We start from the raw sequence: 14,114 nt of genomic DNA, 5'->3' as shown, positions 1-14,114 counted from the left end.
CCTGCAAATACTTGGACACATGGCCACATCCATGTTTGTAGTCCCTAATGCCAGACTACATAAGAGGACACTCCAGGCATGGCTACACTCTGAATCACCCCAGGCACCATCTGCTCCACAAGACACTGAATGTACCCAACCGAATCAAAGCCACCCTAAGCTGGTGGGCGTATAGAAACAAGGTCTGCATAAGACTTCAGTTTCACATACCGCCATCCGTTACCATCATGATGGATGCATCCCTGCTGGGATGGGGGAGCCCATATAGGGAGTGTGGTGCTACAGGGACAATGGACACACAGAGAGTCCCAGCTTTGCATCAGTGTATTGGAGCTAAGATCAGTGAGGAGGGGCATGCTCACAACTACTCTCTCATGTACAAAACAAAACCGTGGGGATCTTGTCAGACAATGTCACAACGATATAGTACATAAACAGACAATGCATTTGCTGGGCAAAGACAGTGTACTAGTGGATGCCCTCAGCAGACAATTCCCACAGAACCACAAAGGGAAGATGGGGGTTCCCGGTATTGGACTTTTTGATGATGCACATCAACACCAAGTGCTCCCTCTACTGTTCCAGGGCAGGCATTGGGCCACGATATCTAGAGAACGCGTTTGCAGTTTGTTGGGATTTCCCATTGGCGTACGCAGTTCCACCTGTACCTCTCATACGACAAACAGTACTAAAAATCAAACAGGATGCAGCCAGGGTTATCCGGGTAGCTCCCAATTGGATGAGACAGATTTGGTATCCTACTACTAGGCCCTCAACATACGTCATCCATACAAGTTTTCCCTGGGTCGAGCTCTTTTGGCTCAAGACAAAGGACACATACCACTCCACACACTCATCCTGGAAGCCTGGATGCTTGTTGGCTCTCACAGTGAGCTAATCCTGTCCCAAAGAGTCAGACATATTCCGATTAACTCCAGGAGACCCACTATGAGACGGACTTACCTGCAGAACTGGGTCCGATTTGCAGCCTGTAATTTAGCTCACTCACAGGATTCAGACAGGGCTACAATGTTGGACCTTCTAGAGTACATCCTCTACCTGCAGGAAAAAAAACTATCATATAGTTTCATCAATGTACGTTTGTCAGCTATATCAGCGATACACCCACCCATACATGGGTATTCAGTTTTTTCTCCTATCTCGTGTGTTAAGAGATTTCAGAAAGGGATACGAAACCTATGTCCACCACGTAGAGATCCAGTGACATCATGGGACTTGAACATTGTGTTGGACTCAATCCAACATGCAACTTACTTGCTACTTCACTTGTCAATTAAAGTAGCCTTTCTCGTGGCAATAACATCAGCCAGGAGAGTGGGAGAGATAGTGGCTCTCAGGGCAGACCTGCTATACATGGTGTTCCACAAAGACAAGGTTATCCTCAGAACCCATATGAAATTCCTTCCCAAGATACCTACCTCATTCCATTGTAATGAATGTATATATCTATCTGTGTTCTTCCCAAAACCACATGAGGGCAACAACGAGACAGCGCTATTCATGTTGGATGTACATAGGGCATTAGCCTTCTATCTGGACCGCAGAAAAGATTTCAGACGAACATCCAGACTATTCGTGTCATGTGCGGATATGTCCAGAGGTCACCAAGTTTCCAAGCAACAAATATCCAAAGGGATCTCTGCATGTGTACAGCTGGCTTACTCCCAGAAACACAGACAGCCATTGACAGTTGTATGAGCGCATTCCACAAGATTAGTATCTACCATGACCACTTTCCTTAAGGGTCTACCCATAGACGTTATCTGAAGAGCAGCTTCAGCCAGTACTTTTGCACAACATTACACAACTCAGACCTGTGAGGACTCAGACACTAGATTTGGACATACGGTCCTGTCCAGCGTCCAGTCCTGCCTCACGGAGCGCCTGCCACCAAGCAGGAACACTGCTGCGTAGTTACCTAAGTGAAGTACCCATGGGGACCCTCGAAGAAGAAGGGAAGATTACTCACTTTGTTCAGTAATTGGAGTTCTTTGAGATGTGTCCCTGTGGGTGATCTACACCCACCCCTCTGCTCTGGCACAAGAGTCCAGCACAGAGAAGGCACTGAGGGAATGGCCACTGGTGTGTGTGCAACTGTCATTGAGTGATTGTGCAATAGTGCAGCACGAGCTGGTGGCTTGGGGGATTGTACTCAAGAGTCTCCGGGCTGTGTGCACAGCGGCACTGACACACCTAAGTGGAGCACCCATGGGGACACATCTCGAAGAACTCCAGTTACTGCATTAGGTGAGAAGCCTTCCCATCATGAATTCTTTCGCCCATTTCCTTTTGTTAATAGTAGGGTCAAATGTTTAAATCTTAAGACAATATAGCTTTCATATATTATAACAATCACGAGGGAGGGGTTAGATTTACCTCTCTGTTCATAGAAGAGATGAGACTGTGGTGCATCTCTCACAATGTCATCTTGTTGGCAGCTTACCTTCCTGGCATGCAAAACATGTTAATGGACAAACTCAGTTCCAAATTCCTGCATGACCGTGAATGGGAGATTCCCCCATCAGTATTTTGTGACTTCTTCACACGGTGGGGAACACTGTCCATGGATTTGTTCATCATTTACCAGAACAAGAAATGTATACTTTTCTGTTCCAGGGCGGGGATTGGACAGCACTCTCTAGGTCAGTGGTTCTCAAACTTCTTGCCATGCGACTCACCCCACTCAACACAAACCTTTCTATGGACCACCAACCAACCACCTGTGATGATAATATGGGTGCAGGAGGGGTGCGAGGTCTAGGCATAAGGAAGAATGTAGGAGCCAGCTGGGGTGGGGGGGGGAGGAGGATCCTGGAGCAGGCTGGGAGTGGGGTTTTTTGCTGGGAGGTTGGGTGTAGGAGTGGGCTGGGAGTGCATGGTCTGTGTGGGAGGGAGGGTGTAAAAGTGGAGTAGGGATGCAGGGTTCCATGAGAGGGGCATGTCTGAGGACATTATGGGGCACTTACCTGGCTCTGTTCCCCCTGCTGTTCCCAGGCACCGCTTCCAGCTGCTCCTATTGGCCAAGATTCCAGCCAGTGGGAATAGCAGGAAAAGCCCCCTCGTGAGTGGTTCACTGAACTGCTGTGCCTCCAGCCACTGCATGGAGGGGACTAGCAGTGTCAGTGAGTGGACCCAGTATCAATACCAGCAACTTTAAAGCAAGTAGATAGGTGTTTCATAGTATTTCCTATGAGGGTAGAATTCCTATTCCCACACCCTTCACTGAATTTGTTGGTGGTCAAGGCTGCCACTCTGAGGGAGAAGCAACAGCAGTACCTCAGTGCACAGAGTCATGACAAGAAAATAAAGAGGATGGATGCTATAGGGAAGAAGTCCTACTCCTCAGCCTCCTGTCAACCCAGAATTGCTAATTACGTAGCTTTATTAGCAAAATATTCACAACAGATATCCAGGACCTTCCATTCAGTATCTACCAGAAGAGATAAAGGAACAATTTGAATCAAATGTGATGGAAGGCTTTCTGATCTCCTGCACAGCATTACAAGCAGTGCTGGATGCTGCAGATAGAGCAGCCAGGTCGATGCCGAATGTAGTGGTGCTGAGGAGAATGGCATGACTGCAACCGTCCGGGTTTTCTCAAAAAGGTACAATCAAACATTGAAGATCTTCCATTCGAGGAAGAGAAAATCTTTGTGGTGGCAACGAATTAATCACTCCACATCCTTAAAGACTCCAGGGTGATGCTTCAGATGTTGTGCATTCAGCCTGGATCCAGGAAAAACCAATACAAACGATATGATCAAAGGTTCAGATCAACAGGATGTAACCAACAACAAAGGTTCTATGAGAACAAGCACCGTGTGCGACAATCTAGACCAGGGGTCTCCAAACTACGGCCTGCGGGCCGGATGCGGCCCGCGAGGCCCTCTCATCCGGCCCGTGGAGACTGTGACGGGGAAGAAACTCCCCGCACTAACAGCCCCTCCCCTGGAGAAGCGCCGAGCGGCGCAGCGCCGCGGAGCTGGGGCGGGGAAGAAACTCCCCACACTGACAGCCCCTCCCCCGGAGAAGCGCCGAGCGGCGCAGCGCAGCGGAGCCCAGGGGAAAACCCACGGGGAGGGGAGCGAGGGCGCACAGCCGCAGGCGCGGCAGGCGAGGAAGGCGGCAGGACCCAGGAGGAGGAGGGGCAGGGACGCCAGGGTGAGCGGCACGCCCCGTGCGTGCCAGCTCAAAAGGGGGAGGGGCCGGAAGGACAGGGGCGGCCGGCACTCACTTTCTTTTGGGCAGGCAGCCAGGAGAGGGAAGCCGGAGGAGCCAGCGGGACGGAGGAGGGACTCTGGACCCGCGCAGCCCTTGCCCTGGGCAGCGAGACTCCCCGGTCGGGGGTGCTGGGGATCGGAGCCGCCAACGGGCGGCCACACGCCCTGCGGACCGACGGCCGAGCCCGGGCTCTGCGCGTCCCTCACAGCAAGAGGGGTTGGGACTTGGCGTGGACAATTGCTCCCTATTGGCCAGTGCGTTCTTATCCTATTGGCTAGCTCTCTCATGAGGTCACTAGTGGGCTGGGCTCTATTTTGGCATCCAGGAAACAATTTCACCATTCACACTAATACAGGTGTTCATGTGTAGTGTATCAATGTGTTTTTAAATAATAACTGAATAAAATAATATTAAATAAATAATTAAAAACAACATCCATGTTTTGATTGTTTTTTATTTGGACCTCAAGTGTGTAGTCGGCCCCCGAACTGCTGTTTGATAGTTAATGCGGCCCTTGGGCAGAAAAGTTTGGAGACCCCTGATCTAGACGAAGACCATCAAATAAGCTAACATTCCTCGATCCCAGGGTCCAATTCTTGTCAGCAAGTTTGAGATGTTGGTCGAGAGAACAATAGCCCTCACTCCTCCAGGGCAGGCAGAAGTAGGCAAACAGACATTTGGAAACAGAATCTCCGAATTCTATAGGGAATGGAAGACCATCACCTCGGACCAAGGGTCCTAGAAATAATACGAACTGGATACTGCACACCATTCACAGCAGTTCCTCGTGAACTAGGTGCTACAGAGGAAGTACCCAGCCCATACAGAGGCAGTGGATTCTATTCCAGATACTTCCTTACTGTCAAAAAATTGGGGGGGGGGGGGGTGGAGACCCATCCTAGATCTTTGTGGTCTCAACCGGTTTGTCAAATATTAGAAGTTCATGATGGTTATGCTGGCAAGGTTCATACATGCCTTGGAGATAGGAGCATTGCTAGCTACCCTTGACCTCAAGGACCTCAGGCTCACTATCAGTACAGGTTTCTCCACCTCAGCCTGTCGGCACCACCCAGAGTATTCTCCAAGGTCCTTGCCATGGTAGCCGCACACATATGGAGAAAGCAGATAAACATATGTACATATCCTGAGAACTGTTTGATTACGGCACTCACGTATGAGGCACGCAGTGGGTATTACACTCAACAAGGCAGTTATTCGACATGCTCAGGCTCCTATTGACCTTGGAAAAATGTTCCCTCACTCCTGTGCAAACACTGGACTTTATAGGAGCACAGCTGGCCTGCACCAAGGGTATAGCATCGTTGCCAATCCACAGATGGTAAAGATTACCTGACTTGATAGTGTCGATACAGTGGCCCATGCACCTCGGTGCACACATGCCTGCAAATACTCAGACACATGGCCGTATCCACGTTTGTAGTCCCACACTCTCTACTACATATGAGGCTATTCCAGGCATGGCTAAACTCTGTGTATTGGATCAGACACCACCCAGTCCACAGGGTACTCTTATGTACCCAATTATTGCAAGGGGATGTGGATTGCAATTGCTGTACACACTAAGGAGAAGGGATCACCACCCAGGAGTGTAAAGGGTTTGTTTATTCAGTTAAAACTGGGAAAGGAGGGGAAATCTCAGTCATACATTCAACCACATTTACAGTCCCAGACAGGATGATAAGGCAAGCAGAAGGCAGTTCATGTTGTTTGATCTTCCCAAGTTGACTCCTAAGCTGGTCCGCTGGCCAGGTGATCCGAACAGAGGGTGTTCTAGGAGGCTCCACTTGATGGTCAACCCACTGTGTCTCTGTCCCTCTCTCCTTTTAGGATCAGCCACATGCAGCTTCTGAGTCTCTGGGCCTCTTGCTGTGTGCACTCCCTGCAGGGGGCCGTGTGCACTGTTGTTTACTCCTGCTGTTTACCTCAGAGTTTTCCCGCCTCTGGTGTCCACTGTCACGAGAATCACAGGTCCGATGATGCATATCCAAGGGGGGAAGGACAGAACCAGGTGGACCGTTTTATCAAATAAAAAATATTTATTTATGACGGTGATGAATTTATCATATTTATTCTAAGATTTTTTAATAGACCATGTTAATAATGAATTTACAGTATTTATTATATTTATTCTATGATTTCTAGTTAAATGTGTCCGATATAAGGGTGGGAATGGCAAGGAGAATAGTCTCTAGTCTAAAAATATCCAGCTACACTAATTAAATAACAGTGATAATTACAAACTATATGTACTACCCAAAACAACTACAACACTAAGCTTATACAACAAGAAAAATCAAATCATACATACCAACTTACACAGCACACGGAACATTTTACAGATATCGGTTTGGTTGCGAAGGCCTTGGTTACGCCCGAGAGTCGGGGGAGGTGGCTGGTCGGTTGATGAGGCTGGCAGCGCTTTGAAGTATATGAGAAGGCACACGCACAGTGGTACATGTGTTGCGAAGACCTCCTAGAGCGAACTGTGTGATGGGTATTTATCCCCTAATCTGCACATCGCTTTCCCGTGCTTGCATATTACCATATATGGCCCAATGATCACCAAGTGGGGGGTCTGTGTCCCAGGGGTTGGGCTGAAACTGTGCAGATTTCATGCGACCAGGTAAGTCCTACAGTTCTCAGGCCAAGGTAACAGGTGGGAGAGTCTGAGGCTATTTTCCTCTTTTCACACCTTCCCTTTTTCTAAAGGCAATGGTATGCAGGAAGGGTGCGGCTGGTTTCTCCCAAGGAGTACTGCAGCCCACTATAGCAAGAGCAGCCTGGCCAAACTTTTTTTTACTGGGGGGGCAGTTTCTTTTCTCTAACATGCTGTTTACCTCAGAGTTTTCCCGCCTCTGGTGTCCACCTCAGACATTCTTCTGCACTCACTCAGGGAGGGAATAGGGGGTTAACATAGTTGTCCTTAGAATCCACCCAAAATTGCTGCCTAAGATATCTACCTCATTCCAATATACTTACCTTTGGTTTTCCCAAAACCACATGAGGACAGCAATCAGGCAGGGCTGCACACGCTGGCTGTGTGCAGAGCATTAGCCTTTTACCTTGAAAGTACAACAGACTTTCAACATACTCCCAGACTGTTCATGTCATGCGCAGTCAGGTCCAGAGGACAACCTGTTTCCAAACAAATATCCAAATGGATGTCCACATTCATACAACTGGCTTACACCCAGAAACATACACGGTCACCAACAGTTATAGGGGCGCATTCCACGAAAACAGTATCTACCACAACTGCTTTCCTCAAGGGTCTTTGCTCAACATTAAGCTATTCAATCCTTTCAGGGCTCAGTCACTAGATTTGGACGTACCATACAGTCCAATAACCAATGCTGCATCACGGAGTGCTCGCCGCCATGCAGAAATACTGCTGTGTAGTCACCTAAGTGACCCTCGAAGAAGGAGGGAAGGTTACTCACCTTGTGCAGTAACTGGAGTTCTTCAAGATGTGCTCCACCCCCACTCTCGTCCTTCTGCTTCAGGCTAACATAGTCCGACATAGAGAAGCAACGGAGGGAATGGCCACCGGTGTGTGCCTAACTGTCAATCAGAGTGATTGTGAAATAGCACAGCACGTGTCCAGGCTATGTTCATAGCAGCGCTGATACACTTAAGTGGAGCACCCATCCTCCCAGCGTGCGCGGGCCCGCCCCTGGGGCACATGATGCGTGCGCGCACTGGCCATGGCCGCTGGCGCGAAGCCCGAGGCCCACCCCTGGGGGGATTGGCGCATGCGCGGGCTGGTCACGGCTGCTGGCACGCAGCCCGGGGCCCGCCCCCGGGGCGCACAGTGCATGCGCTGCACTACGCAACCCAGCCCGGCCAGTGCTGCTGGCGCACGTGCTGGGCCATGCAGGGCCCCACAGCCGTGTCCTGTGCCACGGGGGCCGGTGCTGTGGGAGCCAGACATGCAACTCCTGATGGCAGCTGTAAGGGACACCGTGTGCCTCTTACAGCTGCCATCAGGCACCCCCTGTGGGTTGGCGCCCTGGGCAACTGCCCAGCTCGCCCATGCCTCCGTCTGGCCCTGGTCGGGCGGAATCACTTGGGCTACGTCTACACTGGCCCCTTCTTCAGAAGGGGCATGCTAATTTTGAATTTGGGAATAGGGAAATCCGCGGGGGATTTAAATAAACATGACCACCGCTTTTTTCCGGCTTGGGGAAAAGCTGGAAAAAAGCATCTAGACTGGCGCGATCCTCCGGAATAAAGCCCCTTTCTGGAGGATCTCTTATTCTCTTTGAAGTAGGAATAAGAGATCCTCCGGAAAAGGGCTTTATTCCGGAGGATCGCGCCAGTCTAGACGCTTTTTTCGGGCTTTTCCCCAAGCCGGAAAAAAGTGGTGGCCATGTTTATTTAAATCCTACGGGGGATATTTAAATCCCCCGCGGATTTCTCTATTCCCAAATTCAAAATTAGCATGCCCCTTCCGAAGAAGGGGCCAGTGTAGACGTAGCCTTGATGATTACCTGTTCTGTTCGTTCACGCTAGGGCACCTGGCATTGGCCAATGGCCTAGATGGACCTTTAGTCTGACCCAGTATGATTGTTCTCATGTTTAGGGCCAGCTCGAGCCGTTCCTGCACCCTGGGCAGTGGGTTCGCAGCACGTGTGGCTCTGCCCCTGGGCACATGGCGCATGCGTGGTCCCACCCTCTGGCACGCTGTGCACCTTACAACTGCAATCAGGCACATGGCGCCTGGTTTCAGCTCTAAGGGGCACCGCACGGCCGGGCACGCGACACCCCTTACAGCTGCCATCAAGTGCCCCCTATAGGTTGGCACCCCGGGCAGCTGTCCGTCTTGCTCCCTCCCCTTAATCCGGCCAGCACGCCCCCCCCCCCCTTAATCCAGCCCTGCTCATCTTTTGTTCCTAATGGTATATAGTTCAGTGTCCCAAAATATTTTTATTGGGGTCAAATCTATGCAAAGTTAATTTTTAATCAGTTTTCCAGATAGAAAATTCTTAACTGCTTTGAATACTAATAATTATTGGTAACAAGAAGAATAGACTATTTCTCATCTATATTTGAGTGACACCAGTCCTGCATCTTGAAATTATCATTCTAATCATTTATTTGCAATTACAAGGGTTAGGATGAATAATGGTCCCATCTCAAAAGCACTGGTTTTTCACGTCTGGATCTTTTAGAGTTATGTGTAGGTCACTAGTGTATAGATATCTAAACCTGGAATCCAGTGCTAGATCAGTGAGGTCAATAGTAGTTCTACCATTGAATTCTATGAAAGCAGGAGCACGGCCCTAGTCCTTAGTGAATATTTGAATTGTTTACAAGGCCATTTCACAATTCGGCATAATTTTATGTAGCAAGCTAGTCTTACATTAAGTCTGAGAATAGCGCTGGTGAAGGTTTGTTGATTCTGATTGACATGGAAGAAATTTGTGGAGAAAAGTTCTCAATAGCTGTCCACAATATATATGGCTTTTGCCATTTGTGAGCATAATATTTAAACATAAATTATTTTTAAAAATTGATGCGTGATTGTCTGAAACTTAGATGGATTGTAGTTAAAGGTACTAAAATGACTTAGCCAGATATATGAAGAGGAAAATCATTTTTTTTGGCCATAGAAAAGAAATGTTTTGAGTTGATTCTATTTGCCAAATATTCCATGGTAAATGTCTATGGCCATATTCTGAACCCCTCAAAGAGACATCTAAAAACCATATTTTTATCCTGACTTCATTGAAACGTCTCCCCCATCATCTTTTAGCAAAGGGTAATGACAACTATTCCCTATGAATTAGCTTTCTTACCCTTCTTCTGTTCTTTCCTTACCTCATCCTCCAAACCTTTCTATATCACAGCAGACTGGAGTCCCTACTAGTTGCTGTCATGGAAGCTGTGCAGATCACTCCCCTGCCTTTTGCTGACATTGATGTCACTCACACTCACCCCACTCCCTCTGTCTTTTGGGGAGGGCAGGAGCAGATATGAATTTGTAAAATAAGCCTGAGCTGCAAGTGTTTGACAGTATTCATTCAGTTTCTATATAAAATGCTATCATTAAACCTTTCCAGATATTTATTGCTATCTAAAGGACCTTTGGGCACTCTAGCCTGATCTAGCAAAGCACTTAAGTGTGTGACTTTAAGTATGTGAATGGTCACATTAACTTCAGTGGAATAATTGGTTTCATACATTGATATGGTATGTTTAAGTGTTTTGCTGGATGGGGCCAGAGGCTCAGCACCTTACAGGATCAAAGCCTAGTAGCTGCTTATTATAAAGTTAATAACTTTTCAAAAAAAAGTATATTGTGTATCAGTATTAACCTTTGCATTCTGGACTTCTTGTCTCTGAGTTAGTTATTAAAACAGAAATATCTATAGGAATATACACGGTCTATTTGAACATCGGTAGGCTTATGTATGCTGCTTATTTTTCTTTTAGCATAGCTGCACTGTATTCAAACATCCTATTATATACTTATCTGTGGCTGCTATACACAATGATGCCTCTTTGAAAAAGAATGAATTGTGAGTATCGGATGATAACTAAGCTTTTAATTTTGAATACATAAAATAACTATTAAATAAAAACAAGTGTATAAGTGTATATGTAAATGTATGTATTATAAAGTCTAAATTTGATGAGAGAGTTTGACAATAGATCTTGAATATAGTTTTAACAACACTATATGGAATTTTAATTACTGGGACATTTACTGTATAAAATTGTTAACATGCGATTTTTTTTATTTGAGTATTTTTCTTTTCCATTGGACTTGGAATTTTTTTTTGTATGTTCTATTAATAATCATGCTTACTAATCAGAATTTAAATTTCCCTATGTGAAGGGAAAAGACTGCTTGCTTATAAAAGATACATCTAGTTCAGTTTTTTTTCTTCTGTTGGTTCAGTTGCATTCACAAATTGTTATTCATTTACTTTGTAAAGACAGTTAAGTAATAAGCAGGCAAGAAGATAAACTTCCACTCATGGCAGAGAGTTTAAGGAAAACTTGCATAAACTGTTCATGTGCGCTTCTTAAACAGAAGTACCTGTGTCCTCCATTTAACTTCTTTGGTTGAAATTGCATAAAATTTGTAATTTTTTAATAAGTTACAACAGATCTAAATATTAGTTGGCAAAATGTACTGTAAATCACCAAAGGATTACTTGTTGAATTTCACAAAGAGAGGTGGCTTTTTGTAATTTTGTTGTTGTTCATAGAGTTGTTAGTTACATAAGACATGAGGTCTATCATCTAATTTTTGCTGATCCTCATTAATGACTCTTACAGATTATCTTTTACAGTGTCAACCATCTGTTGTGGTTTAGAGCAATAGACAAACAAAATACAATTAAGGCTGTGCCTTAAAAGCAGAACTATGTCTCTAGGAACAGAGCAATATTTTCTAGGTTCAAAATCCTGTCAGAAACATAAATGTACTGTACCGAGTTTAAAAAAAAAACTGAGTGAAATGCTACATTATATTAATTTTGTTGTTACTGTTAAGGAAAATTTGTGTAAGTCTAATTATTTCAGTTGACATTGTGCTACATTACCAATGCTACCAAAGAATGTCTTAATAATCTTAATAAAAACATAGTCATAGAAAACTTTAAGTATCCTTTCAAGTCTTATAGTATTTTATTGAAGCTATTTTCCCAAGTACAGTATATAATGCAAGGCATCATAAACTTTCAACGACTTACCATTAGTTTTTAAAAAATGCACTACTTACACAATTGATTAGTTTGAGGAAGCAGTATTTTAATGTATGAAAGAGTATGAAATGTTTTATCAGAAGGTTCTTAGTAGACATGAATGCTTAGTTTTGTCTTGCCTTTTGCAAATTAATATTACAACAATAATGAAAAAGTTGAAATACAGTTTCCCTTACATACATGTAATAGTAATGAATCATCTCTAAAATAAAATGCTGATAGTCTGGCAACACATTTGATTGAACATAACATGAATTTAGAAAGGTAGGCAATTGTTTTATCATTTAATTAATGGATACTTTGTATATGTGCCACTATCGATTACAAAATCTTTCTTTAGGTGTTAGTGAACAGATGTGATCTTTTTGTAGGTTAAGGTAGATCCAGACATTATTATCCTATCTGTAATGTGGGCTTTGTTGGCTGACAGTTGACCTAGCATAAGCTTTTTGCCCATTATAGGCATCTCTGTTGTGTATATTTAAATCTATACTAGTAAGCTGGTCCCATGTGGCAGTTCCTAGAGGATATCATAAAGAATTAAACAACCAAAGTTGATGGGGTAATGTACTCTAAAGGATCATGATTCATGGAAAACCTGCTGGTTTCTTTTCACATAGGACTGTTTCAAACAGTGCTGCATAAGATCACACTAGAAAGGTCTACAGTGTAGTGCTGTTTGAAACAATTCTATGTTAAAGGAAACCAGCAGGCTCTACATGTACCAAATAATGTGCAACACATTAATATTCTATAGAAATCACATGCCTTTAGAGTGAATTACTCCACCATGCAGACACGCCCTAAGTCAGTTGCCATTTTAGAACATACAAAACAGTAGAGCAGTATCTCAGATATGTATACGTAATGGTAGCTTCAGACACAGAGGTGGCATGAGCATGATTAGAATTCGTATTTAAAGCTTCAAATGTATATACTGGAGTTCAAAATAAAATGAAAATACTAAATTATTTGCAACATGCAGTACTATGATTACAGGTGTGGCAAAGAGAATCACTTAAGGAATATTAAAATGTTTGATTATCTTTAAGAGAAATTTTGAGGTTTCAAGACCAGAGTGATGAACTTATGGTATACATTTGCATGAGTTTCCCAATGATTTTTACAAATGAGTTAAGAACATCCATCACTAAATTTTAGGGTTGCCAGTTTTCTAATTGCAATAAACTGGACACCCTTGCCCTGTTCCCTCACTCACTCACTCCATCCTCCCTCCCTCTGTCACTCACTTCTCCCCTCACTTGCTCATTTTCCCTGGGCTGAGACCGGGACTTAGAATGTAGGAGTGGGTGAGGGCTCCGGCTGGGGTTGTGTGGGGCTGGGGTGAGGGGTTTGGGATACAAGAGGGGGCTCTGGTTTGGGGTAGGTAGGGTCAAGAGGTTTGGAGTGTGGAAGAGGGCCTGGGCTGAGGCAGAGGATTGGGGCATGGGAAGGGGGTACAGGCTCTGGGGTGTGATCCAAAATGAGAGATTCAGAGTACAGGAGGAGGCTTTAGGCTAGGGTAGAGCATTGGGGTGTGGGCTCCAGGTTGCACTGACTTCAAGCTGCTCCAGGGAAGAGAGGACATATCCCTCAAGCTTCTAGGTGAAAAACAGCCAGAGGTTCTGTTTGTTGCTTCCGCTTGTAGGTGGTGCTCCTATTCACTGAGATTCTTGGCCAGTGAAACTGTGGAGCTGGTTATTGGGGCAGCACCTTCAGGTCGGACAGAGCATGATACTCCTTGGTTGCCCCTCCACCTAGGGACACGTCCACCAGGACATGCTGACTGCTTCCCTGTAGCTAAGCATGGGGCCTGCCAACCCCACTGTGCTGCCAACCAGATTTTTACAGCCTGAACGTTGTTGACCAGAGCCACAACACTATCGTGACTTGTTTTTCAGTTGTGGAGTGACTCTTTTAGTAATTATGTAGTAAGCATCTATAGAAAAGGTAGACTGAATTTAAAATCTGAGCTGCTTACTTTAATCCTGTCAAGCCTTGGTGAAATGACGAAGGTCAGGAGTTATCTGGCATTTTCACCTTCTGCATTGTGTAAAGTCAGCTTGCTCCTGTCCTATAGGAAAATATTTGGAACCTAAGTAGCCAAGAGGTAATCAAAAATTTTGGCACTATGTT

The 14,114-nt window shown here is 45.4% G+C and overlaps 1 protein-coding gene across 24 annotated transcripts in view; it reads left to right on the top strand.

Moving 5' to 3' along the window:
• The window catches only part of BAZ2B (bromodomain adjacent to zinc finger domain 2B), a 331,616-nt gene that overhangs the window by 123,801 nt on the left and 193,701 nt on the right, over nucleotides 1-14,114 (top strand). For 13 of the 24 annotated variants that reach the window (XM_075933472.2, XM_075933471.2, XM_075933475.2 and 10 more), the window contains exon 1: nucleotides 10,763-10,784. The exons of 8 other annotated variants lie outside the window; for them this stretch is intronic. In XM_075933472.2, coding sequence (XP_075789587.1) covers nucleotides 10,778-10,784 — 7 coding nt within the window. In that variant the 5' untranslated portion in view covers nucleotides 10,763-10,777. Of the gene's footprint in view, nucleotides 1-10,719; nucleotides 10,785-14,114 lie in introns of those variants that run through there. 3 more of the 24 variants (XM_089779733.1, XM_075933470.2, XM_075933478.2) reach the window with 3 other exon arrangements.

The sequence above is a fragment of the Pelodiscus sinensis genome, chromosome 7 (assembly GCF_052426305.1).
Source record: "Pelodiscus sinensis isolate ZL-2025 chromosome 7, ASM5242630v1, whole genome shotgun sequence".
NCBI lineage: Eukaryota > Metazoa > Chordata > Testudines > Trionychidae > Pelodiscus > Pelodiscus sinensis.
The sequence above is the reverse complement of the archived record's forward strand: the minus strand, read 5'-3'. Positions and strand labels throughout refer to the sequence as shown.